Raw genomic sequence first — 26,988 nt, forward strand, 5'->3', positions numbered from 1 at the left:
CACTGGCTTGGCCAGCATTTATTACCATCTCAGAAGGCAGTTAAGAACCAACCACATTACCGTGGGTCTGGAGTGACATCTAGGCCAGACTAGGTAAGGATAGCAGATTTCCATCTCTAAAGGATGTTAGTGATCCCAATTTTTTTTCTTGACAATCGTTTCATGGTCATTATTCGACACTTACTTCCAGAATTTTATTGAATGCAAATTCAACCATCTGCCATGGCTGGATTTGACCCAAGTCTCCAGAACATTACCTAGGTCTCTTATTTAATAGCTCAGTGAAAATACCACGAGGTCATCACCCCGAATAAATTGCTAGCCTAGCCTAATATTAAACAGAAGGCACGCCCCGATGTTTAGGTTTAAGATTAATGTTATAAATTTTGGCCTTGCCCTAAATATTATTTAGGGTGCAGTAGTATTGGTCATTCCAGTAAGTGAGCCATGTATTTTACATTTGGTTTCCTGTCTGTAATTTAACCCTCATCTGATATAAGCATAGTATTTCATCTGTATTTCTCCAAAGACAGTTGATAAATAAACCAGAACAAAACATATAAAATAACTAGATTTCTTGCAATTTTGTTGGGTGATCAGCATTCATAAACTGCCAACTAATGAGAATGTTTGTTGGTCAAGGTATCCCTATCATTCTTTAAAGCATCGCTATAATTCTTTGAAGCTTTTTCACCTTCCTCATATGATATTAATGTTTGTCAGATCAATATCAGGGACAATATTAAACAGAAAATATTCATAATTCTGCATTGAAATAGATACTAGCTTCGTAAGCACCTCTGAAACCTACAAATGCGAATTAGATAATTTTGCAACTAATTATGCATATTGATACTTATTAACTCAGTATGAGGTCATAATGCATGTTTGCTGCAGCTTCTTACATTTTTAAAAGCTAGATGATTGGGGATACAACTGGGACCAATCTTTAGTCAAAAGAATTATTTACAGGAATCAGACATATAGCAGTGAATTTTAATAGGAACCAATTATGTGTTAATTTTGCCAAATTTCATGGTATGTTTCTCTCCATGAGGTCGATGAGTTTCCTCATATCATCTTCACAAAATCACCTCATTACCAATGCACCATGCCCCTATAGCACCCTACTTGTTATATTCTCCCAATCACTACAGGTGGAAGTACTCACCACCGCTGGGAATTCCCAGGATCTCTGGCACCACCACCATCTTAAATGTCCAGACACGCACCCACTCAAGTGTTGGCAGTGCAGAGTTACCCTTCGCTGTGTGCATAGCAAATTTTACAAGCACCACATAAATGTTTCTCAGGGCACGTAGCTAGCACAACTGATACTTCATTGCACATGCAAGATCACATTCATTTATCTATTGCCATTTATATTCCAACCCAATCAACTTACCTATCCTTAGCCTCAGCCCATTTTACAAGCCTGTCAAAATCAGTGCTACTCTTTCTTCAAAATCCAGTATGGCCAAGCATCTTTGTAATAATGGTCCAGCAATATGGGACCATCACAAATAGGAAAGCCTTGAAATCATTCAATGCATTCACTTGCACTCAGCAACAGCAAAAGCAAGCAAAAAAAAGGCTGTATTTGCCCCGAGGAATGCAGGGGAACTGCTTGCCTTTCCAGCATCAACTAATTTACAGTCAATGAATGATCACTGCACCCAGCTCTCACCTGCAGGAACTGTGTGTTAGCTAAGTACTATCTGGCTTGTTGCACTTGAAGCTGCAGCACTTTATCATGCAGAAAATGTTGTTCTTCCTGCTGTTCAAACATTCCTCTTTGTTTTAACCTGATCTCTCAAGGATGGATCATGAGTTACATTACAGCGTGTCTATAACAGACAGGCAAATTATGGTTTAAATATTAATTATTCTTCTTTTCTTGGAGATTGAATGGCATAATTAAATTATAATAAAAAATTCAACATGACAGGAAACGAATTATGCAAGAGGAATGCAAACACATGGAAGGTAAAGTCAAGCCTGGAAGGAATTGAGTTAATCGACTGACTGCAAGTTCACAGCTTTATTTGTTACGTGGAAACTGGATGACTGCAATATTTGCTAATTGCATAGGTACTTCTTAATTGCCTTAATGCTGATGAATTGAACAGGTCAAGTTATATTAAAATAGAACAGTTGATGGCAACAAGCTCATCAAAGTCAGATGGGTAATCACAACAGTACAATAAGAATTACTTTTGTGGCTAAGTGAATGGAAGACAACTTGAGAATACACTAACCAACCAGCAGTCAATCATGAACCAGATTGCATCAAAAAGAGAATAATGCATAACTGACTTGTTAAAGGTTTTGAATAAAGGGTTGGGATAGTTGAAATCATATTTCTTGATCACAAACTTGAGAAAGAAATAAAACCACCTCCAGTTAGACAAGAAATTTAGGACTAATTTTACTAGAAATTGGCTAAGCGCAAATTTGGGCATATTTCATGAAGGGTTTGTCTCCATGAGTTCTAGCGGATTTTCTCAATTATTCTCCACAGCTCACCTCATTAGCTAATCACTAGCATTCCATAGAATTCAATGAACAACGGCAGTAGTACTTTCTGCTGCTCAGACCTCCCAAGATTCCCTGCATGGGCACCATATTTAAAGTCCAGCAGTGCACCATGCAGGTGCAGCTATCAGTCAGATCTGTTCTTCACAGTATTGGGAGAGGAACAAAAAAAAATGCTTCTGTGGCACATAGGTGGCATCATTGACACTTCATCACAAATACACGCTCACCTTTAGAAATGTATTGCCATTTTGCATCATTCACCTGTCTGTTCTACAACCATTGTAACTGCAATTATATGAACCAAACTAAACAGTTTAACATTCTTAATGTCATTCCATTTTATAACCATGTCTATGGAATTGCTCTTCATTCCTTTATGCTTAGTGTTGTCCAACATGCTCTAATTATTCAATGTAGGGCATCAAGTACCGGTATCCACTCAAAAGTGGACAATGTTGATATTTATTTAGCAATATCAGAAGTGAAGGAAAAAACAAACAAAGTTGCATTTGCTACTGGGAACTGATTAAATGTGCATGTTGAAATGTAGACCTATATTAATGGGAACGGTAAAGAGACTGCAAAGGAATAGCAGGCTGAATGGGCTCCCTAAGCTGCAGAGTGTTAGTGTTTGATTCAGTGTTATGGAAGGCAAATTGTCAGCAGATCTTCCAATAAATTTACAGTCAGTGAATGATCTCTGCATCTGGCTCACATTTACTGGAACTGGATGTCAGTTAAGTCCTGTCTGGCTTCTGATGCTGCACCACTCTAATATGCTGAAGATGCCTTTTCTCCTGCTCAGTGTCTCATCTTGCTACTTGGAAGACTGATGCTGGACTCCCAGATCTTCAGTGTCCATCACATCCTCTCTTTGCCTGCTCCAGTTGTGCAGTGCATTGTATGCTAGGATTCTGCGACACCGCAAGGCCCACTCCAGATCTAAGCAATTGAAACCCATCCTCAGATAGCCCATCTTCTGCTCCATGGTACCCCTGGTTTAAGAATGGGCTGCATTGTATCTATGTCCGGCCTCAGTATCAGAGTCAGTGGCCACAGTCACAGAGTATATACCTTGTCTCTCTGTAACAATCCTTGTAAGGCATCTGGCCCATGAAACAAAGCAGAAATTTGGGAGGTCTCAAGGATACATGCATCATGGAAGATTCCAGGGTACGTGGTGCAGACTTCTAGGATGTGGTGTTGATGACCACAGATGACTATTACATTGATGGAATGGAATGCTTTTCTATTGCTGAAGTCAGCTGTATTTTGATTTGGTGTTTTCAATGTAATGTGCATGTAGCCTATACAATCCCAGATGTAGGGGAAATGCAGCTATGTTGACAAAGCCATCTGCCCAGCTGCAGCATTCACCTTGCGTTGGAGAAATGAGATGAAGTGATGTGACCTGGCACAAGTTGCATCAGCAACAGCCTTGATACATTTGTGGGTCAAGGTTCCCATGTGGCTACTTGGAAGCAGCCAGCTGCATTAAGTTTAGTGCAGGGGAGGTGATGGCCTATTGGTATATCATTATACTATTAATCTAGAGACTCAAGTAATGTTCTGGGCACCCAGGTTTGAATCCTGCCACAGCAGACAGTAGAATTTGAATTCAATAAAAATCTGGAATTAAAAGTGTAATGATTGCCACACATCCATTGTCATTTGGCAGAAAAACCCATCTGGCTCATTAATGTCCTTTAGGGAAGGAAACTGCCATCCTTATCCAGTCTGGCCTACATGTGACGCCAGACCCACAGCAATGTGATTGACTCTTAGCTGCCCTCTGGGCAATTAGAGATGAGCAATAAATTTCAACCTAGTCAGCCCTCATCCCAGGAATGAAGATAATAACATAACTGTCACCTTGGCAGCCACTGGAATAGGTCCTGCACCAGCAATTAGCATAATCAATGACAGTGTCCTGGGAAATTCTCATTGTGCAATGATACTGTGCCTCACTCATCTGAAAGAAGTAGCATCTAGGAAAATAGGCTTTGGGACTCCTGTACCACCTCCTTGTCCTGAGGAGACCTGCAGGTGTGCTCTCTTCATATGGTGGCTTTCAGCTCACTGCTGGTCCTGGTACATCTGTTCCTCTTTAATTTATTTGCACTTCCATAGCACCGCAGCACTAGCAATGATAACGCCTGCTGTGGCTAGATCCATTGATGGCATTTCCAATGATTATGTGTGAGGAAATATCAGAAACATAACAGGTCTTTCGTCATGTGAGCAATCAGCATTTGCAGCACTCACAAACCATGGTAAACCAAATGGTGGGACAAGGAGGAGGGCCATGAGATGCCTCCACGCAGACGTCTGACGTAGGGACCTTATTCCAATGAATGCAACACAAGCCACATCACACAAATACAGTAGGAGATTGTAAGTGCTTGTCCCCCAACACACATTTCACCCAAGAAAGGCAGCATTGTTGATAAATACAGGTTGGCAAGTACTTACTGCGCAAGGTGAGAAAAATTGAGCTCCGTGCCCTTGTGCAGACTATGGGTTATCTTTGTGCATGTGTTTATTTCAGCTTCATAGAGATGACAACAATTAGTGATGACAGTGAAGTGCTCCTTGGATTTGGTTTGAGAGAGGAAACTCATTGCCTCCATCATTTCCTTAGCCCTACGTCAGGTGAAGTCCCCTCTGCTTTTCAATTTGCCTGCTTAACCTTTTATTCTAAGATTTTTCTCTTTTCAAAGATTAGAGAACTGCAGAGAGGTAAATGCAAGGCCTTGCTACAGAATGAATGAAGATGGCTAAAGGACAGTGGTGAGCTGTGCATCAAGACCAACAGAACAGGGGTAAGCGGTGGCAGAGAGTGGGTTCGGGGGAAATTGTGATTAGAAGAGCACAAGAAGGAGGTGAAGGTGTGACAGGAGGATCAGCAAGATTGGTAGAAGCAAGATGAAGCTATGATCACAGGCTTGGTATGAAGCAACAAGGCTGGTAAATTGTTGCTGCAGAAAGTTTCAGAGCTCTGGAGAGAATGCCATATCTCACTGATGTTTGTTAAAAGGTATAAACCATTCCCTGAAATCATTAGAATGTACAGAACATTGAATGATGGTGCATACTTCAAAGTGAAGAACTAAAATTCACTGGCTTGTTACTCCCCTGGCTTCATTTTTAGACTCCTGTCACTTTATGTAAACTTACAATTCACATTTCAACTTTTCTAACTTCAGTAAACATGTGGGTATGGATAAGCAGTGGATTAAAAACAGTATGCAGAACAGTATGCTGACTTTATTGGATAGAACCAGTTCAAAGTCGCAAGTGTTTCCTTTGCAAGCCTAGAATGTATCGACTTGGCTTCTTTCCTATCACTGTGGAAGAAGAGTTTTTCTGGTATCTGCAGTGGTAATTGAAGTCCTCTCTTCTATTATACTCTATGAGATTAATGTGATTTTACTTCAAGCAATCTCACTCACTGTTTCTGGGACACCAATCAGGGTCCCAATTATAATATGAGAAACATTGGTTTAGGGACTGGCAGCTGAAGGCTCAGTTACTACTACATCGGACAATAAAATGCGAGCTTGCACAAGAGGCCAGAGTGGGAGAAATGCCAACATCTCAGAGAATTATAATGGAGGACATTACAGAGAACTTTTAATAAAGTAAGGCAACGTGACAGCATGAAAACATTGGCTGCTTTCTACATCAGCAAATGTAATGAACATCTATAGCTCACGGTGTGTTTATTAAGAAGTTTGTATATTTTAAATATTTGTTTAAAATTCCATCAAAATGTAAGCTGGTTTGATGTTGAAATATTATTAAACAAAACTTATTTTCTGTTTCCTCAATTCCTGACACAATGCCATATCTCACTAATGTTTGTTAAAAGGTATAAAACATTCCCTTAAATCATTAGAATGTACAGAACATTGAATGATGGTGCATACTTCAAAGTGAAGGACTAAAATTCACTGGCTTGTTGCTCCTCTAGCTTCATTTTTAGACTCATGTCACTTTATGTAAACTTACAGTTCACATTTCAACTTTTCTAACATCAGTAAACATGTGGGTATGGATAAGTACTGGATTAAAAACAGTATGCAGAACGGCATGCTGACTTTATTGGATAGAACCAGTTCAAAGTTGCAAGTGTTTTATTTGCAAAATTATTATTCTTCATTTATACCTAAAAATTGAAAAACTAGCAACAGTCAACAAGTCATATTACATAACCCTGTTTAACAAAGTGAATTAATATGAATTATAGGAACAGAAATATGTTCTTTATTGCTCCCTAGCATCACATAGAATTGCTTGCATGACAACTGAAGGCATCACTTCCTCTTTGTAAATTGTCAGAAAAGATGCTGACAGCTTTGAAGGACCCATGTTTTCAGTCACACATCTCCTTGTGGCCATGCAGAAAATTGCAGCCTTTGCGTCTATTAGCAGTGATGCTTCAGAGCAAAGGCTAGATCACTCCATGTTGCTTCTGTCCCCAGAGTTGATCATTGCCTGGGGAAGGTATTTTTGTGTTCATGATCCTAACACGTGAAAATGATGTGACTTTCTTCCGCTCATTTCTGTAATTGTAAACTCAATTCTGCCTAAAATACTTTTCAAACTCTATTTACACTTGCACATATTGTTAACTGAACACATAAAAAAGATGAATTCTATTCAGTCTGCCTTTTCTCTTGACAGATGCATGCATTTCCATAATTTTCTGTTTTTCATCCAGCCTGTACCAACATTTGTAGTTTTTCTTTTTTTACAAATGAAACTCATACTCTGATGGAGATCTGAACTGGAGCAGTGGTAGAAGCTCATCCAGTGTTCACAGAATTCAGAGCTGAATAGGACACAACAATAACAAAAAGTTGTATTCTAACAGTGTCTTGACAATCCTGTATGTTAATTTGTGCAGCAGTCAGTAATCTCTCTGTTCTTACATGAATACCAAAAGTCATGAATATCAGATTCTTTCTCTGAAATTTTAACAACTATCAGTTAGAATTGTTTTTGAATCAATAGAAGGTATGTGGATACATGAGGGTGAAAGGATTGAAAGATTATTATGGGAAGAGGCTGAAAAGGCTGGGGCTTTTTTTCCCTGGAGCATCAGAGGCTGAGGGATGACCTTATAGAGATTTATAAAATCATGAGGGACATGGATAGAGTAAATAGCCAAGGTCTTTTACCCAGGCTGGAGTCCAAAGCTAGATAGGCATAAGATTAGGGTGAGAAGGGAAAGATTTAAAAAGGTCATGAGGAGTAGCTTTTTCATGCAGAGGGTGGTGCCTGTAGGGAACAAACTGCCAGAGGAAGTTGTGGGGTTGGGTATAATTACAACATATAAGAGGCATTTGGATGGATGAATGAATAGGAAGGGTTTGAAGTGAAATGGGCCAAATTTAGGATTAATTTAGGATGTATGGTCAGCATGGATGAGTTGGACTGAAAGGTCAGTACTACACTTTGACTCTGTGATAGTGTTTGATGAAGAAGATTGAGAGGAGGTCTTTATGGAACATAAACACTGATGTGGATGCTAGGCATTCAATATAATCCTATCCAATCTTGCATTCACCAATTAATTGCAATCCCAGATCATTGCCTGGGATAAGATTAATGCAATAACTTTGATCTGTCCTTTGCCCAATGTAATCTATGGAAACCTGACTTGTTTAATTGTCTATCAGCATATGCAAAACAACTTGGGGTAGCACGGTGGCTCAGTGGTTAGCACAGCTGCCTCACAGCGTCAGGGACCCGGGTTTGATTACATCCTCGGATGGCTGCCTGTGCGGATTTTGCGCATTCTCCCCGCGTCTGTGTGGATTTCCTCCGAGTGCTCCAGTTACCTCCCAAAATCCAAAGATGTGCAGATGAGGTGAATTGGCTATGCTGAATTGCCCATAGTATCCAGGCATGTGTAGGCTAGGTGGATTAGCCATGGGAAATGCAGGGTTACAGGGGTTAGGATAGGGGTCTGGGGCTGACTAGGATACTCTTTAGGGGGTCGTTGAGCACTTGATGGGCTGAATGGCCTTCTTCCAACTGTAGGAATTCTATGATTCCATGAATTCAAAATGTGTAATTAAAAGCTTGAATATGACTTTACTTTACATTTTATACTGAAATTTTTTAGAAAGATTGTCAAATGGGCTAAGGTCATCTGCAGGAACCAGAGATTCTGTGGGATGTCATGCAGCAGCACATAATTCTCCTAAAACTATTCATTTTTCAAAGAGTAATATCTTACCTCAGCCATGCAGTAGGGGGAGTGATTCAGTAGAGTTTACACTGCAAGCTATACCAACAGGAGAGGAAGGGAAAATAACAGGCCAGTCAACCTAAGCTGTTCACGTGTACATTTGTTACAGGCCCGTAGCAAGCAACATACTTTTCCAGTTCTATTTTAAACAAATTGTGCTGCTGGCATCTATAATATTTAAAATGATGCAGTGGTATCTTTGTTACCGTGGTGAAGGGAATCATTAACACATTCTATCACTGTGCCAGAAAAAAGGTCCCATGTTGACACTCAACTGAGAGTCCCTGAGGTACCAATCACTGGCCAAGTACAAGGTGGGGTGAAAGGAGTGAAATCAAAGGAAAGTCATCCTTGAGCCACTGTAACATGCTCCATAATTATTTATCATATATCTTATGTTCATTACATATATTTATTATATATGACATACATCACTTGAACCACTGTGCCTTCTCTATCAGCTTCTTAGCCCCTGGCAGCCCCATCCTTTTGATCCTTATTTCTTTTCTTTTTTCTCCAAATAAATATATAAAACTCTTTCAAAGTCCTCAATTGGCTTTATATGCATAACTCTGGCATTGTGTTTTTCACATGCCTTTGAATGAAAATATTTTGCCTGGATTCACTTCTAACCAGCTCAAAACTTCAATCCTAAGATTATAGAGTCATGGAGTCTTACATCATGCCAACAAACCCTTCAGTCCAACCAGTCTGCGCTGACCATTGTCCCTAACTAAACTAGTCTCACTTGCTTGCACTTGGCCCATATCTCTCACACCTTTCCTGTTCACAAACTTAATCAAATGTCTTTTAAATGTTGTAACTGTACCTGCATCGGCTACTTTCTTTGGCATTCCACACACGAACCATTCACTGTGTAAAAAAGTTGCCCCTCATGTCCTTTTTAAATCTTTCTCCTCTCACCTTAAAAATTTGCCCCCTAGTTTTGAACTCCCTCACCCTGAATTCCTCTGATAATGGAAAGACTTGATCCTTATCTACCAATAAATTTTCGTTGTTATTTTGCGCATCTTAATACAATTACCCTTAATCTCCTCATTTCCAAGGAATGCAAGTTTACCCAAATATCAAAGTTTATCCATTCTCTCATCACAGCTGTCACCTGTGTTTCAGTTTTCACTTTATTGTAATATCTCTAAAATCGTAGAATCCCTGCAGAAGTGGGCCATTTGGCCCATTAAGTCCACACTGACCCTCCGAAGAGCATCTTGCCCAGATCCACCCTATCCCTGTAAACTTGCATTTCCCATGGCTAATCTACTTAACCTACATGTCCATTAAACAATGAGCAATTTAGCTGGCTAATCCATCTAACCTGCACATCTTTGGACTGTGGGACAAAACTGGAGCAGCTGGACGAAATCCACACAGACAAGGGGAGAATGTATAAACTCCACACTGACAGTCATCCAAAGCTGGAATTGAACACGAGTCCCTGGCACTCTTGAGGCATCAGTGCTAAACACTGAGCCACTGCGCCACTCTAAAATGTACATCCTTCTAAAGATGGGCCACTCAGGAAAGAGCACCACAAAGCTAAAATAGATTGGAAAGCCACGTGTTACACATGCTGCCTGACTTACCTCTCTATCAATATACAGGATGTATTACAGTGGCCATTGAACTTCCACACATTTTACCCCACGCTGCCCTGCCCCAGCTGGATTTTAACCTCATTATCCAGATGAGAAACAGCCGACACTATCTATAAATGCAGCTGCACTTCCCCTCTCTTACATCCTGCACCACTTGTGATGAAAAGTAAACCTGACTCCTCAGGCATAAGCAAAAATTCCCCTCTCAGTTTTTATGGTGTAAACATTAATCAGTTTAAGTGAAAGGTATTAGAATTCAGTGACAGGCCTTTCTGAAGTTGGGAAATCTTGTCAAGCATATAACTGGTCTGTAACAAGGCTATGTGAATACAATGGTATCTGATACATCCATACCTATTACAGGAAAGTGAATTATAAAGAATATTTTGTAACTTTAAAAAGTGTAGACTAGGGTCAAAGGTCAATCATGTGGCAGCTGAGTAAAGTATAATATAACATGATGCAATTTAGTCATTTCATTGAACATAACACCATTAGAATATTCATGGACTATAATGTAAACCACCTCTGAAAGGAATGCTCACCACTTTCTGATTGGGTTCAGAGTCTTGCAAAAGCCATTCAATATCCAGATTCTTTGATACTAAGTGACCGAAGCGATGGTGACATGGTAGAACAACATCCTGCTCCTCAACCATCCTTATTTCAGTCTGGGGTTTTGCAGTCCACAAATGAGCATAGCCTAAGTACCAAATAGAAAGGAGCAGTGTTAAAAATAGTGTCAGAAAGTTTTAAGTCAGACTGATTCACATTTACAATATTCTAAACATGGTGGCACTGCCATAAACTCACGGGACTAGTTGATCTCCCCAGGAGAATCAAGCTTCCAAAAGAGACAAAACTCAGTGAACTTTCTAATTTTTTATTTAACCTATTTTTTCTAACCAACCTGTTCAGAGATGTTATTACACACTACTGGATCAGATGGGACTTGAACCCAGGCCTCCCTGTCCAGGGGCTATCACTGCACCACAAGAGGGCCCAGATTATTCTTTAACATTACACAAAATTTTAATTAATGTAATAGGCCATTTGATTTAACAAACCCTGTCCTTAAAATTAGGCAGTGTTGAATGCGAAAGCCATTGGAAGATTCTGTACCTTGAATATTACAGTCTCAACAGTCTGCCTGCCCACACAATGCAAATGGATACAATAAAATTGATTTATTGCATTATAAAAAAGATTTCAGTATCAGTATCCATGTGTTTTAGTACCTAACATGGTCAATGTTTCTGGAATATTAAAATAACATTAGGGGTAATATTGACTTTGGGCATTAGTGTAACATGGATGGTATCAATTACAGTACCAATACCCTTCTTTCCTCAATTTTAGGCCAATTGAAGTCAAAGGAAACAAAAAGTGTGAGGGATTTATAACAGATGGTTATATACTCATTTATCTAAAGTCAAAATTACAATCATTCAATCTAGTTCAAAATTTCACAGGGACAGAAGGGAAAATATTTGGTAATTTCTCCTTTAAGCTACCTGGTAAACAAAGGCAGGAGCCCTGCTCTTTGGAGGACATGAGTCTTAAGTTTACCGAATGCAGTGACAAACGTGTTTTCATCTTTATTGTGCTATAAAAATGTAATTAATAAAATCGAATAGAAGTAACCAATAGGTCAAGGTGGGTAAAGCACCATCATTGGTCTGGACACATAACTAGCTTCACTGGCAGAGGCATAATAATTCATTTCCTTCAAATTGAATGGTAACGTCTATTAGTGGTGAATCAACAATAAGCTTTTATCATCAGAATATTTCCACTCTCCCCCTACATGTGGTCCTCCCTCTGCTAATAAGAAAACAAGAATTTCACTGAGGAAAAAAGAATTAGGGAGGCCCTGAAAATGGGAAATAATCAGAATGGTTACTAAACGCTGCTATGAAATTTAGAAAATCATCATCTCAGAAATGTAGTCGATTGAAACAAGGAGAGGGTTCTCAATTTCAATCTGAATTGAATGCGACACATTAATGGAGAAGAGCCAGGGGTCAATGAGACTCTTACAGTGGCTTAAACAAGTCAAAGCAAAAAATGAATGTTCCTGCTAATGGAACAAAGCTTTTAGAGAATGCAGATGTGAGGGAACTTGATGTATGATTTAGCTTTAGCCACAGCACCACCTTTTTCTTTAAACTACTTGTTAAAAGTAATTCCAAAACAGAGACAACTACAGGAAATGAGGCGAGTGCAGTAATTTAGCCAGATCTATCACTGTATGAATCTTAAAACATGATCAAATACATACAACGCAATCATTTTTTTTGGGTCATATCCAATTGTACAGATGCTGAACAGTTTGACAAGACCATGGAGGTAAAAATGAATGATTATGCTTCTTCCAAGTGAAAATGCCACTGGAAAGCGGCAATCACATCTCCTCCAAATCCTATGAAGAAAAGGAAATAAATACAGAAATAATGCTTCAAAAGAAGTGAAAACAATTTCTTTCTCCAACAGAGGTACAGGTTTTGTTGACACTGCTAGGTGCCATACAGTGGATGTGGATTGTCTCACAGTTTTGCTTCATGTCTCTTTATGTATCTTCACACAATTCATGGATCAACCTATAACTTGTAGCTATATCTCACTGCTTAAAGCATATCAACAATAAAGGTTGCACAGACCATAGTGGAGTTATAGCTCTAATGCATATTACTGGGGGGTGCAATTCAATAATACTTGATAAGAAATTGATGCACAGAAACTTTTTCAGAATTATTGATGAAGACTGAAGCAATGCTAGTATTGAGATATGAGCCATGGTATCCATAGAATCCCTAGTGTGGAAACAGGCCCTTTGGCCCAACAAGTCCACACTGACCCTCAGAGCGGCCCACCCAGACCCATCCCCCAAATCCACACATCCCTGAACACTACGGGCAATTTAGCATGGGCAATCCACCTACCCTGCACATCTTTGGACTGTGGAGGAAACCAGAGCACCCAGAGGAAACCCATGCTGACACGGGGAGAGTGTGCAAACTCCATGTAGACAGTTGCCCGAGGGGAAATCGAACCCAGGCACCTGATGCTGTCAGGCAGTGGTGCTAACCACTGAGTCACCGTGCCACCCCTGGTACTGGAAGAAACTGGATTGAATTGGGAATGGAGATCTGTACTTGAGGTTGAATAGTTAAATAATACCTAATTGCAGTGTATTAGTGGCAACAAAAGCACATAAGTATTTCAAACAGCCATACCACTACAAAACCTGAAATAAAAAATCAGGAGAAGGACATAACTGAGATACCGAATGAACTATTCAAACTGCACAGATATTGAATTATGGAACTTTTAAGTACCAAAGGAGGCCACATTGGCTCATCATGCCTTGCTTTGACAATGTCAGCTCCACATTCTCCTAGTCCCATTTTCCTGCTCCTTTTCCTTGGTATGTTATTTTGTACTTCTAGTGTTCTAACGCACTCATAATATTACAATGTTACAACCAGGTGAGGAAGAGTAACTCAGCTCCCCTCTTGCTTGGTCGCAAAAAAGATTTTTGTTTCATTTTAGCTTGCAGCTAATATGCATCAATTAAACCACCATACTGGTCAAAATTAAGAAGTCAATTACAAGATTTTCTTGAGTGAAAGGAAGAGGGATTTTATTACCTAGTAACACCAAGAAAAAGCAAAAAAAAACATCAAACATGCATACAAACACAGGTATTAAGTTTAAAAAGAGTAGTATATCTGTAACAGCTAGGATGAATAATGGCTAAACAGTTTAAAAGTCTTTAGAACCCTTGAGACTTTACAATTTTTCACCTGAAGCCACAATTGTTTAATTGTAAACTTATGTCCTTAGTAGCAGCAATGTTTGTAGATACCTTTGAGTACTTAATGAATAGCTGTTTGCCTAATTTGCTTTTTCAGAGGGCATTGACTTCTGAAATAATGAGTGAAAAAGGGAACGAGACATCCAGTTCTTATTGTTACAAATTTATTCTTCCCTCTCTCTGCTCTGTTGCTCAAAAACAGCTACGGAAATGTGGTTTGTTTATATATTCCCAAGTTGGTTCCATTGTATTTCCAATAATGCTAACTGGCAGACGAGCCTTTCGTCTCCCAAAATGTGATATTATCATAGAAGTATAGATTAAAATAGAAGATGCAAATTTCTTGATGCTGACTTGGTTGCCTCATTCTGATGTCTTTAGATCAAATAATACTTTCAGGTTGGGCAGTTTTGTTTGTTCCACATGGGTTTCCTGGATTTGCCTCAATCCGTGGTCAACATTTTATCCCATTATAAAAGCATTTTTTGTCCATGAAACATCTATTAAAGTCAGGTGATGAAAATTAAAATTTGATAGTCCTTACTTGCTATGATCATAACAATGATCAATCAAAACAGTCAATTAATTAATGATTATTCAAAACCATTCTCTGACTATTCCTGCTAACATGTTCAATAATCTAAAAAACATTGCATAGAAAATTTCCTAAATCATTCATTTGATCTTTCTAATAATAGTCACAATTCTCTTTTGTCCTCAGATATCTAAAAGCTTACAGAGGATTGAAATCCAATGCAAGTCTCAAGCAATACTATGAATTCTTTAACAGTTGTGTGAGGAAGAGCATGTCTTAAAACATAATTGAGGTTGTCTTACAGTACAATTGAGAGTTGATTCAGAAAATTATTACAACATGCTACATAATATTATTGTGCAGTGCATCATTCTATTCTATATATTTATATGGTGTTTTGAATATAATCTTCATTCCTCGTTCTTCATTTTTTTTGAGGTTGTTGAGTCTCATTGTAGCACATATTGATACTATTGTTATAAAGCTCTTTAGGGACCAGTGCTATGCCAAAAGTTTTCCCTGCTGCAGCCAAATAATGCAAATGGTTTGGCCCTTTGTCTTCCAGATTAATTTAAGCAAGATGACCTGTATACCTATTGCTGATTCAAAACTGCTATTTGATTTATGTTTGGTCTGGCTGCCTTTCTATTCACTGCTGATTGAAAGCTACTGCCTGTCTGCTGCATCTCATCAGCCACTTGCAATCAGTAACATACACAATGGTCCAGATTTTCCAATGGCCAGACAGTCATTGTTCCAGCACAGATGGGAGTTGCACATAAGCAGCCTGTTGAACCCTCCTGCTAAGCAGATTCCAAAGGAATTATTCAGATCCATGCTGTATGACTCTCTGACTCTATAAATCCCCCTACACCTGGAATCCTTCAAAAATATTCATTTAAATCAGGGAATTTAGAGGACTCTGAAGAAACTTTGTAAAAAGTTACTTAGGAAAAGTTAGACAATTAAATACATAGTCTAACTCCTGAGTAACTAATGAACTGACTGCATCTCACAAACACCCAACCACGCACCTCCTTTACAGCCATCAGACCCTGATCCGACCAACCAGCCTGCTGTCCCTTTCCCCTGTTCTGGAGCTGACATTGCTTCACTCCCTGGAATCTGATCCTGAGTCCTCTGCACCAGATCCTACCCCATGTCATTCCCTGAGAAACAGTCTTCCTTTTCTCTCTCTCTCTCCCTTTGCACATTCTCTGCTCTCCCTTTCCCCATGCCTTCATTCTAGACCTGACGTCCCTTCATTCCACAGGAAATAACACCTTTCCCCACCTGCTCTGATGTCACTTCCTCCTTTTCCCACACCCCAGCTCCCCCACTCTCCATTTAGCCCAGTCCGGATGAGGTCTTCCTCCAGCACCCCAGGATCCAGAATCCTCTTCCCTCACTCCAGACCCAATGTGCTTTCACCCCACAGGGTCCAGGTTCCCAACTTCTCCCACTGCTGCACCCAACCACCACTTGACCTGACACGCCTTCTCCTGCCCCAGACAGGATACGATTTCTTCCTTCCATTCTATTGTATTCTAAGCACTACATCACCTACCTGGTGGCTTTACACCTCAGCTCCTTGCCCACCTGGTACCGTACCCCCTGGTAACCTGCAACCCTATCCACCTGGCACCTTACACACTTGGTATGCTGCCAACCCAATCTTTATACCCAGCTGCATCCTACACACCCGCCCCCAAACTCCTAACCTCACACTTACCTTATGTTCTTACCATTTGACATCAGCTCTTAAATTGGCTGTCTGTGACTCTGCATCTTTCGGTTTCAGAATATGTCAGCTGTCTGCTGTGAAAAGGGGGCAAGCAACAGTCCTGCACAATGAAAGAATCGTTATTTCTGAAGGAGGCCTGATCAAAAACTCCTGTTAGAAATGCAGAGCTCTTTCCTTCTGTAAAAAAGAATAACTAGAATGAAGAAGAATTAGAGTGGCATTCTGTGTGAGATGCCAATCCTCAGAAAATTGAGCCCATTGGTTTATTGCCCAAGGTCAATCAAACTACACACTCATGGCTTCAGTTCTGCAACACTTCTTCCCACTTCAGTTCAACATTATACCATTTAAATGTGCACACTTTGGCTGTTTCATGTTTCTGTGCAGGTGTGTGTGTGTCGTTTCTGCGTGTGTGTGTATGTGTGTGTGTTTGTTTGTTTGTTTGTTTAGGCCTTTCCATCCTCTAACAACCAAAATGTCCTCACATCGATTCTTCACTGAAATCTGCAATAACTAGGTTAACAAAACCCTAAACAACATTGCGATTTTAAAAAATAGGCCCAGTTGCAGAATTAGGAAAAATTGAGAAATGAGCTCTTTATGCAATTGTCTTCTACTCAAAAGCAACTATTCTGTTTTCAGTAGCTGCTATACAACATTACTTTCCTAGTTTTCCATGAATTTTACATGACTTATTAAGGTCAATGGTGTTCTTTTAAATCCAATTAATATTATTATGTAGGATATGTAAGACTGAATATTTGAACAGCATTTCTAAGACATACTGTTAGGCTCTTAGTTTGTCTTTTTTCCTTCCTAGACCCCTCTCTCTCTCTCTTCAGGTAGCATGCTGAAAGTGGGCATTGGTGATCATGGAACACCATGTACTGGACTGTGGTGAAGCTTGGAAAGGTACAGCAATGGTTTGCTCTTCACCTGCAGAGTCTGGCTGACCAGGGTGATCCCCCAGTTCTTAGCACCTACCAAAAGCATATTGGCAAGATTTGCAGGTTGAATACTTAATGTGTTTGCCATGTTATGAATACAGCTTCCTCAAACATCAAGTTCTGGAATAGGACTCGAGCCTGGAGCTTCTGGCTCAGAAGCAGGGCACTACCATTGGGACACAAGAAATCTTTTCCTTAACCTTAGACAAGGCTAAACAAATAAAATGTATCTTGCCACCCAAAAGTTCTATCTAATGAAGGCTCTGGTTTACATATTATTCATCCAGTTTTAAAGATTTCAAATCTTTATCCTTTCCATCACAAAAATAGTCAATCCCAGAAATTGCTTAACTCCTCCGCTGTTTCAGCCCATCTGCTGATAAAGCCCTCATTCATTCCTCTGTCACCTCCAGTCTCACACACTGCTGTTGTCTTCCATCTGGCAGCTCAATGTAATCTGTAAACTTCAGCTCACCCAAAATTGCTGCCTGTATCTTAATTTGTATCAGGTTTTGCAAGCCCTTCACCCCTACCCTTGCTGACACACTCACTTCTTCTCGCCAAACCCCACAGGTTATAAGATTCTCAAACTCATGTTTAAGTCATTTCGCTGCCCATTCCTTCCTTTCACTGTAACCTCCTCCAGCCCTACAACTTCCTCAGAACTTTAATTCTTCTGACACTGACCATTTCTGCCTTGCTCCCTCCATTGGTTACATCTGAGGCTGCCAGTCATTCAGCCATTCACTCTCCCCCCTAACCCGCCCCATCTACTTCTCTTTTTCTCGACCACTTTTAAGATCCCTCTCTTGGACCAGGCTTTGATCACCCACTTAATGTCTTCTACCTTGGTTCAGCTTCAATTAACCTCATGGGACGCATTGCTTCTTTATTCTAAGTTAGAGGCAGCACACAAATGTGATTTGTTATGGTTGTTGATTCTGCCTGTCATAGACAATGTAAACATGGATATGGTCAAATAGTGTGTCAGAAGAAAGCAATTGAGTACAAAAGCAGGGAAGTTGTGCTGAATGCTTATAAAGTACTGGTTAGGCATAATTGGAGCTGTACGTCCAGTTCTGCTCCCCTTACTTTAGGAAAGGAGTAATAAGGTTCTTGAGAAGGTGATGAGAGACTTATCAGAACAATTCCAGGGTTAAGTGATTTTAGCTACAGTGTTAGATTAGAAGAAATGGTGATTTTTCCCCTCAAAGCATATCGTTAGGGATGAGCAATAAATGCTACCCTAACCACCGATGTCAGCTTCGCAGGAACATAATTGTAAAAACAGGTAATTGCTGGGAGATCATATTGAAGTATGTACAAGATGCTGATAATTTTGAATTAGGTAGACAAAGAAAGGTTGTTTCATTAGCTGATGACAAAGGGATGAAAAGACACAGAATGAAGGTGTTGTGCAACAGTTGCGGGGAGACATGAACACGTGACATGGAACCTCATGCCGACAAAAGTAGTGGAGGGGGAGACGATCCATGATTTGAAAAGGAAATTGGATGATATTTGAGGAAAATTAATTTGCAGGGTATGATGATAAAGTTGGAGACTGGAACTAATTGAATTGCTCGACAGAATCAATATGGACTCAATGGACCAAATGGCTTCCTTCTATGTTGTGAGGACTCTGACTCTGTGGAACTAACTTCCCAATTATATCACTTTCTAGCTACGGAGGAAATTCAACACCTAAGCATTAAAAATTCCAGAGCAAGTTTTTATTTCTAAATTTGTCAACAAATATCAATAAAAGTATGCAGACTCAAGACTAGCATGCAAGAAACTGACTGCATTTAAAGAAGTAGAAATAAATAGTTTGTCTTACTGTCACAGCTGAACTATTTAATCAACAAAGGAAGTACTACTAACTTCTGGTACACTGTAATAACAAAACAACAAATACCATCATGCCATTCCCTGTGCTTTAATAAGCATATTGTTTATCTGATGATTTACGATGGACCACACATGGTAGAGTGGTATAAATGTTCACTAAATGATAAATGAAACAGCCATCCTCCAGATTTTGGGTTTAAAGTTGTTATTTTTACCGTTCATGTTTTATTAATGTTGGCAAATTCCAGACATCTATACGCATTATGGCTAGCCAAAGAGTAACTTTAGAACACAGTATCAGACAGTCCACAGATTTAGATTAAATCTTAACAATACCGTATTCAGCAGTAATAATGTGACAACATGGATATAGTTTACTGCATTAGACGTGAGGAACTTTATTATACTATACATTTCAGCTTTGTAAGGATGTTATGGCACACTGTGAGAACGATATTGTCACTATGACAATTTTGATTAATTTCAGTTTAACGTTGCAATCTGTTATAATATTGACAAAGTTGCAGTAAATTCAAAGCAATGTAAAAATTAAAATATTTCAGTCATAGCATTTGAAATTCAACCCAATAGATTTAGAGCTCTTTCCAACAATATCAACAGTAACAATTTATAAGGGCGTCAAGCTGAACAGTCTTTAAACCTGGCTGAAAATAATTGAAAAGAATATGAAAAGTACATGACCGGCATAAAATGCAAGTTTAGCAAATGAGTTTAATTTCATTAATTGTGTTCATGACTAAATTCACTGTCTGACCATGTCTAGTTCAATTGATCTTCTAAGTATTCCTGCCAGCTGAAACTCAGTATGTATTAAATTATGGATATATGCTTAGGATCACGAACATTGCTGGCAAATACAGTATTTAATATCCATCCCTGATTACCTGATTGCTTTTGTAAACCACAGAAGTTCTTGTGAGATGCACAGACCTTCAGTGCTGTGAGGTAGGGAGTTCCGAGGTATTCACCCACCAACAACAGCATGGACAGAATCTTATTGGGGCCTGGACGACACGGACTATGGCAAGAAATGTGGCAAAATTCCGTGAGAGTTCCAGAGAGGCCTATCTCAACATCTGGAACAATTCGCTGTAGTTTTAACCAAATTCTGAAGTGAGATTTATGCTCGGAAGTGATGTATTGCCTATTAAACTGGATTATTGCTTGTTAATGATCTTATCATCTCACTTCATAAAAACGCTGTTTCCTTTTCCACCACTTGCATGAGGGAACTCGATGCTGAGAATTCTCAACATGGAACTCACAATGGTTACCTGGCAAGTTCAGCTCACCTCTGGCTGCGAAGAACCTCCCATGTTAATTATGTACATGTACAATCCACAAGCACCACCACCATTGCCAATCCCTCAGGATCCTTGTAGCACGTATCCAACCCCTGAGCAGGAAGCTTAGAAAGTATAAACCTGTGATTCAAGTTGTACCAGCAACTAGTATTGAAAGGCTAACGCAAGGGCACTCCGCACATAGGAACAGGCGCCCAACTGAAAGACTAGACCATGCTGCATCTCACAGCTGCTCACTTGCTCACTCACTTAATACCTACCTATATGTTCGCAGCATCGATACCTTGCCTTGATATGTCATGCCCATGAGTACATTCGTACTTTTGCCAGAGCCTATTGGCTATCAGTATTGCCTTGCTGTCTGGCCCACTGAGACATCAATCTAACACTTACGGCTTTACCAGCTGGCTGAGTGGGAAGTGCACTAGAGGTTTATTGAACTATATCAGAAAGTAGGTCAGGGCCTGTACTCAGTCCAGTGAATGGAGGACTGCTGTTGATCAGGGTGAGTCATGGGCACAGTCCACATACAGTCCAGGCCTTTAGCAATGGGCAATTACCCATCTGGACGGGTTGCAGTCAGGGCATATGACCAACTACAGACAGGGGAGTGGGCAACAGTCAGCCCTGTAGGGCCATTACAAGCAGTCAAGGAAATTGTGTAACTTCAGTCGGGGAGTTACAAAGTCGGACTGGTCAGTCATGTCTAGAGATTGTTGTTAAAGTCTGTCAGAGGTCCAGGGTGATGCAATCTTGGGGATCTGTGTGTTGATCAGTGAGGAGGGTGCAGGGGGGTGGTCTCTGGATAAAGGATGGCTAATAGTCAAAAGCGAGTGCGGCAATCCAAGTTGTTGGGGAGAAAACAGAGCCGGGGGGGGGCAAAGATGACTATGCTGCACATCAGTATGAGGTGATACCATGTCTCAGGGGTCAACAAAGGAAAGTTGAGGGCAAAGTTCAATATGCTGTGTCTCCACATGGGGAGAGGCAATGGAACTGAGCTGTCAGGTAGTGCAATGTAAAATGGGACATGGAGGCTCATGTTGGGGGGCATACATGGTGGCCAAGCAGACCCTGGAGCTGACTGTGTCCACTGCAAACTGCATTCCCTGCCATCACTTGCTGTTCACTAGACACTAACTATAACTGGAAAACAGCTGAGGACAATGCCCAGGGTAGGTGGAGTCAGTGTCAGTTTGATTGGTGAAAGAACAGGATTCACGTCTGCTGCAGCTAGAACATCAAAGGGGAAAATGCATGAAGCATGTGTTTGCAAACTACAGGTACATTTAACTTGCAGTCATTTCATTCTCCATTTACAATGCATGTAGGGTGAACTCGCTTAGGGTTCAAATGCTCGTCAAAGGCTATTTGCACCATCATGATTGACTTGGGTCTGGGATAGGAGTGTGTTCTAGGCACAACATGCACTCCCTTTTTGATGTAATGTGTTGGTCACTCAGCTGGCACAGCACCTTCACCATGTTGCTGTACTTTCTGAGGCTAAAGCTGAACAAAAGATGGAGACATGGCCCTCATCATTGGATGCAGCATGTCTCACTGTGTGGAGGAGTGTGTGCAGCCTGCATCTACAGGGTTGGGGGGCAGTCACCAGTGATTGTTTTCAGAGTTGTTTTGCTCCTGATGCTCCCAACACAGGTCGTTGCCGGAAATAGTCATACTCCCAGCTGCTGGTCGCTGTGGCCGCCTTCTTCAGAAAGCAAAGGCGAAGGTGGATACAGGAGGCCAAGGTCAACAGAAAGCTTAGGTGCAACAGCAGGCCATCACAGAAGATAAGAAGCATCCAACTCAGGCAGCAGTCATATTTACATGGCCCCTCAGGATGTACGTGATCCATTGGAAGACTCAAGGTTTTTGACCCCAAATCCAGTGCCTGCGGATGAATGAGGTGCAGTGTTGGCACACACTCCTTATGTCCCAGGACACTGTGACGGAACTGTACCGGAAGCTAGACAGGGACCTGAAGGCTGCAGGTGTGGGAGGCCAATCTCTCCCTGCAGCTGTGAAGGTGACAGCTGCTTTGAACATCTGTGTGACTGACTCCTTCCAGGCAGTGACGGGTGAGCTGTGTGGGATCTTAGTTGTACACCAACCAATATATCAGGGCAGCGACCAATGCCATCTGTGTGAAATTGCACTCGTTCATTTTGTTTCCTGATGATCAGGTTAGTGCTGCAGCCCAGACAGTAGGAGTTAGGTCCTGCCACAGTCAGGATACATTGGCTGCACAAACCCAGAACTGAGAGGGCCATATCACAACACTGCAGGAAGGGATTCCATTCAATTCATGTCCAGGTGATCTGTGCTCACTATCACTCCTTCTTGGAGATGTATGCCCAGTACCCTGGCAGCTCTCATAACTCCTACATCCAGGGGTACTCTTTGTACCTGCTGCATTTGAGGGTTCAGGTGCCTGTCAAACTGGTTACTGAAGGATAAGGGATACTCGCTACGACTATGGCTAATGACACCATTGAGCACCTTCCTGACTGATACAGAGCACTGATATAATACTGCCTGTGCCATTGTGGAGCAATGCTGTGTCTTCCAGTATAGAGCAAACAGAATGTATCCCATCACCCTGGGTGTGCTGCCAACAAGGTGATGAGCTGGATGCTGAGGAACTCAGAGAACAGGAGTAGCCCTCTGAAGAGGAGGATGAGGACATTACGAGGAGGAAGCTCTCGTTGTCCATGACAGAGTTCAGCTGTGTCAGGTGCTACAAGCCTGACAGGACCTATTGACATCCAGTTCCAGTAGATAATAGCTGGGTACTGCACACATTCTTGAAATTTAAAATAGCCATTTGTCATCATGTCAGCCATTTGTTTTGCATTGTGGAGATATACTGCAGCCTCTATTTGTTTTGTTTTTGTTCACTTTTACTGGTCAGAAACAAAAGCTCATCTTTGGAATTTCTTTTATTCTTTATTCATTCATGGGATGAGGGCATCGCTGGCTAGGTTAGCATTTATTGCCCTGAGGGCAGTTAAGAGTCAACCACATTGCGGTGGCTCTGGAGTCACATGTAGGCCAGACCAGGTAAGGATGGCAGTTTTCTTCGCTAAAGGACATTAGGGAACCAGATGGGTTTTTCTGACAATTGGCAATGGTCAGCACTAGACTCTTAATTCCAGATATTTATTGAATTCAAATTCCACCAACGGCTGTGGTGGGATTTGAACACAGGTCTCCAGAACATTACCTGGGTCTCTGGATTAACAGTCCAGCAATAATACCTCCATGCCATTGCCTCCCCATATTTGTGTAATTGCTTACCTGTACAAGAAATTCCCATACTGGACAATGACAGAATGTGAGTCTACATTGCACACTGGGGACAGAATAGCAATGATGTAGAGAGGGTGTATGGATGAGATGTAGCTAATGACAGGTAATCTGTGTGGCCTGTGTTTAAACAGCAACAAAGGTGAGAGAATGGAGTTGGATGTGTGAGGCAGTGTCAGCCATGCCAGCTACATGCTGTGGATGTGTGGCTTTGTGGCTGTTTTGCCATTATATCGCTAGTGAGGAACAGCACCAGATTGCCCATATTTGCCTGGTTGCGTAGCAACCTTGTAAAAATGATCACGGTTCCAGGGATGCTGGCCTATCTGGTGAGCAGTGAGTTGTTCCAGGAAAGACTTGGTGTTCCCTTGTTATTTTTGGTGGTAGAGGTCATCAATTTTGAAGGTGCTGTTAAAGAATACTTAGCAAGTTGTTGCAGTGCATCTTGTGAATGGTAGAAATTGTAGCGCACTGGAGGGAATGACTGTTCAAGGTAACGAATAGGATGCAGATCAAGCGAGCTGTTTTATCCTAGATAGTGTTAAGCTTCCTGAGTGTCGTTTGAACTGCACTCTTCTAAGTAAATGTACAGTATTCACAGACTTTACTGGACCAAGCATGTAAACACAGTGGCCATAGGAGCTGGTCAGGGGTTGAGTATTCTTTGACAAATGATTCACCTTTTGACTCCCTCCTCGCCATCTACAAGGCAGAAATGTGATAGAATAGTTTATAAAGTGATTAATCAAAAGAGAGGAAATACTTGTTGAATGATCATATTTTAAAATGGAGTGGAATAGCAGAGGGACCTTCATGTCCATTAAAATGACCACACAAATAGCTAAAGGCATAAAATACAGACAGAATCCTTGGTTTTGAATCTACAACACAGAATACAAAGCAAGAAGACACTTCAATTTACAAGAACTTGTTGAGACCACAGTTGTCATATTGTACGTAGTTTTGGACACTGCTTTGCAGGAGGGATATTAAATCAATTTAAAGCTAAAGGTCAGATTCATTCAGATGTCACCCAGGACAAAAGGTTAAAAATTAAGAAACCACTTAACATTCCTTTTTACTTATTCAAATGAATCATGGCAAGCTAGAATGAAAGAAATGCAGATGGAAAACTTTTATGATGAGGCTAACTTGGAGTATAGCACGCTACAGGACTTGTTAACTTCTCAAATTAAGTCGATGGTGTCTGATGCCGGGACAAATGTTAAACCAAGTAGATCCATTGCCAAAATAAGTATGACATGACCACAACACACCAGGTACAATGGTGTGCAGGCACTATGCCAGGGTGAGAAGAATGCCCCTTTTTGTCAACGTTACCAGAATTAACTCCAAAAAGAAATATGTTGGTCTTGCCTATAATGTTGTGCATATGCTTTAGGAGCAGAAGTGATTTTCCATGTTTGAAACACTGGAGCAGCGATGAAACTTATAAAAATTTGTACAATGTAATTACACATAAAATTTTCTGTACTCATTTGGGAAAAGAATTTGGCACTTTTAACAACGCCAGTGGGACTTCTAGACCCCTCAAAGCAGAGAGGCTGTGCTGAATATTGAGTGCAAATGATACTCCAAGTGCACCATTTGTTATGAAATTTATATAATCTATACATATTTTCCAGTTTATATCATGATGTCCAGTTCATTGTTTCTGATGAAATTATCTCCTTTTCTTCCATTTGTTTCCTTTTGTACCCCACACTTCCCTCTTTTAACCAAAGGTTTTCACAAAAATAATTAAAATGTTCACTGCAGACAATCAGTTTTGTTGATCCTAATTAGATTTTCAACTCAACATCAAAAGAACATCCAATAAGGAAGAAAAAACTTTCTTTCAGCATTTAAGGTCCATGTAAGCAATTTTGCTCAATTTTAAAGGCAGGCTTCAGCTTCTTGCAACATCTGGTTCTGGGATATAAAATATTTTATTTTCTTTGGAGAGCAGAAGGATGGGCTTTGAGCCAAGAGAGGTCAAGCCTCCCTCGCACAGGGCTGTTGATGGGGACACGCTGCATTGTGCTCAAAGAAAGACCTGCATAAACCCCATGTCTAAACCCACTTTCTGAATCACTACTCGAGACAAACACTCATTTTTTGTTCACTTTTTAACCCCCTAAAGTATTGTTACTAGATGCAACGTTGACAAGAAAATCAATCTCGGAATAACTTGGAAACATGTTCGCTAAATCACAAAGCATAATTAAATACACATGGATTTATATGCCAGAAGAAACTGGAACGTTCTCAAATGTACACTTGTAACATTTCTGATATTAAATTCAGGGGTGTGGTGAGCTTATGTCATTTGTAATAATATGGGCAGAAATATCATATCATTTCATATTGCATGGGTAGATTGGTATTACTCTTCTTTTTATAAACTTTTGCCAATATCCATCCTACATCCCTTCCTTTCTCACTGGTTGGTGAAAGATTTATAATGCCTGGCCTGCGTGACCACTACAGGAGACAACGGCCTAGTGGGATTATTGCTGGCAACCCAGATAACGTTCTGGGACCCTGGGCTCGAATCCCGCCATGGCAGATGGTGGAATTAAGAATCTAATGATGACCATGAACCCATTGTCAATTGCTGGAAAAGCCCATCTGGTTCGCTAATGTTCTTTAGGGAAGGAAACTGCCATTCTTACCTGGTCTGACCTACATGTGACTCCAGACCCACAGCAATGTGGTTGACTCTGAACTGCCCTCTGGGTGATTAGGGATGGGCAATAAATGCTGTCTGTTCATTCCCTAAATGAATAAAGAAAAAAACGCAAGTGTGGCCATCAGGGCACGACTCCTGAGCCTGGTCCTGTTTGCATACAAAATCCACAGATACCAACTTCCCAAAGAGGTCATTATTCAAGTGGAGCTGCTGGTTGCTTGCTCCATATCTACCAGAGGTTGCAACAGCCTTGCTGCTGCCCCACCTCACACAGCATAGCATAGCAAAGTGATGGAATTTTCTGGTCCACAATACTTTGCTGTTTACAGGATAGGGGCTGGTTAATCATCAGGGG

At 40.6% G+C, this 26,988-nt stretch overlaps 1 protein-coding gene across 1 annotated transcript in view; it reads right to left on the minus strand.

Moving 5' to 3' along the window:
• The window catches only part of LOC109920127 (CXADR-like membrane protein), a 108,699-nt gene that overhangs the window by 13,892 nt on the left and 67,819 nt on the right, over positions 1-26,988 (minus strand). Inside the window, exon 3 of the mRNA XM_020520153.2 lies at positions 10,959-11,116. Coding sequence (XP_020375742.1) covers positions 10,959-11,116 — 158 coding nt within the window. The remainder of the gene's footprint in view (positions 1-10,958; positions 11,117-26,988) is intronic.

The sequence above is a fragment of the Rhincodon typus genome, chromosome 32, assembly GCF_021869965.1.
Source record: "Rhincodon typus isolate 14 chromosome 32, sRhiTyp1.1, whole genome shotgun sequence".
Classification (NCBI taxonomy): Eukaryota; Metazoa; Chordata; class Chondrichthyes; order Orectolobiformes; family Rhincodontidae; genus Rhincodon; species Rhincodon typus.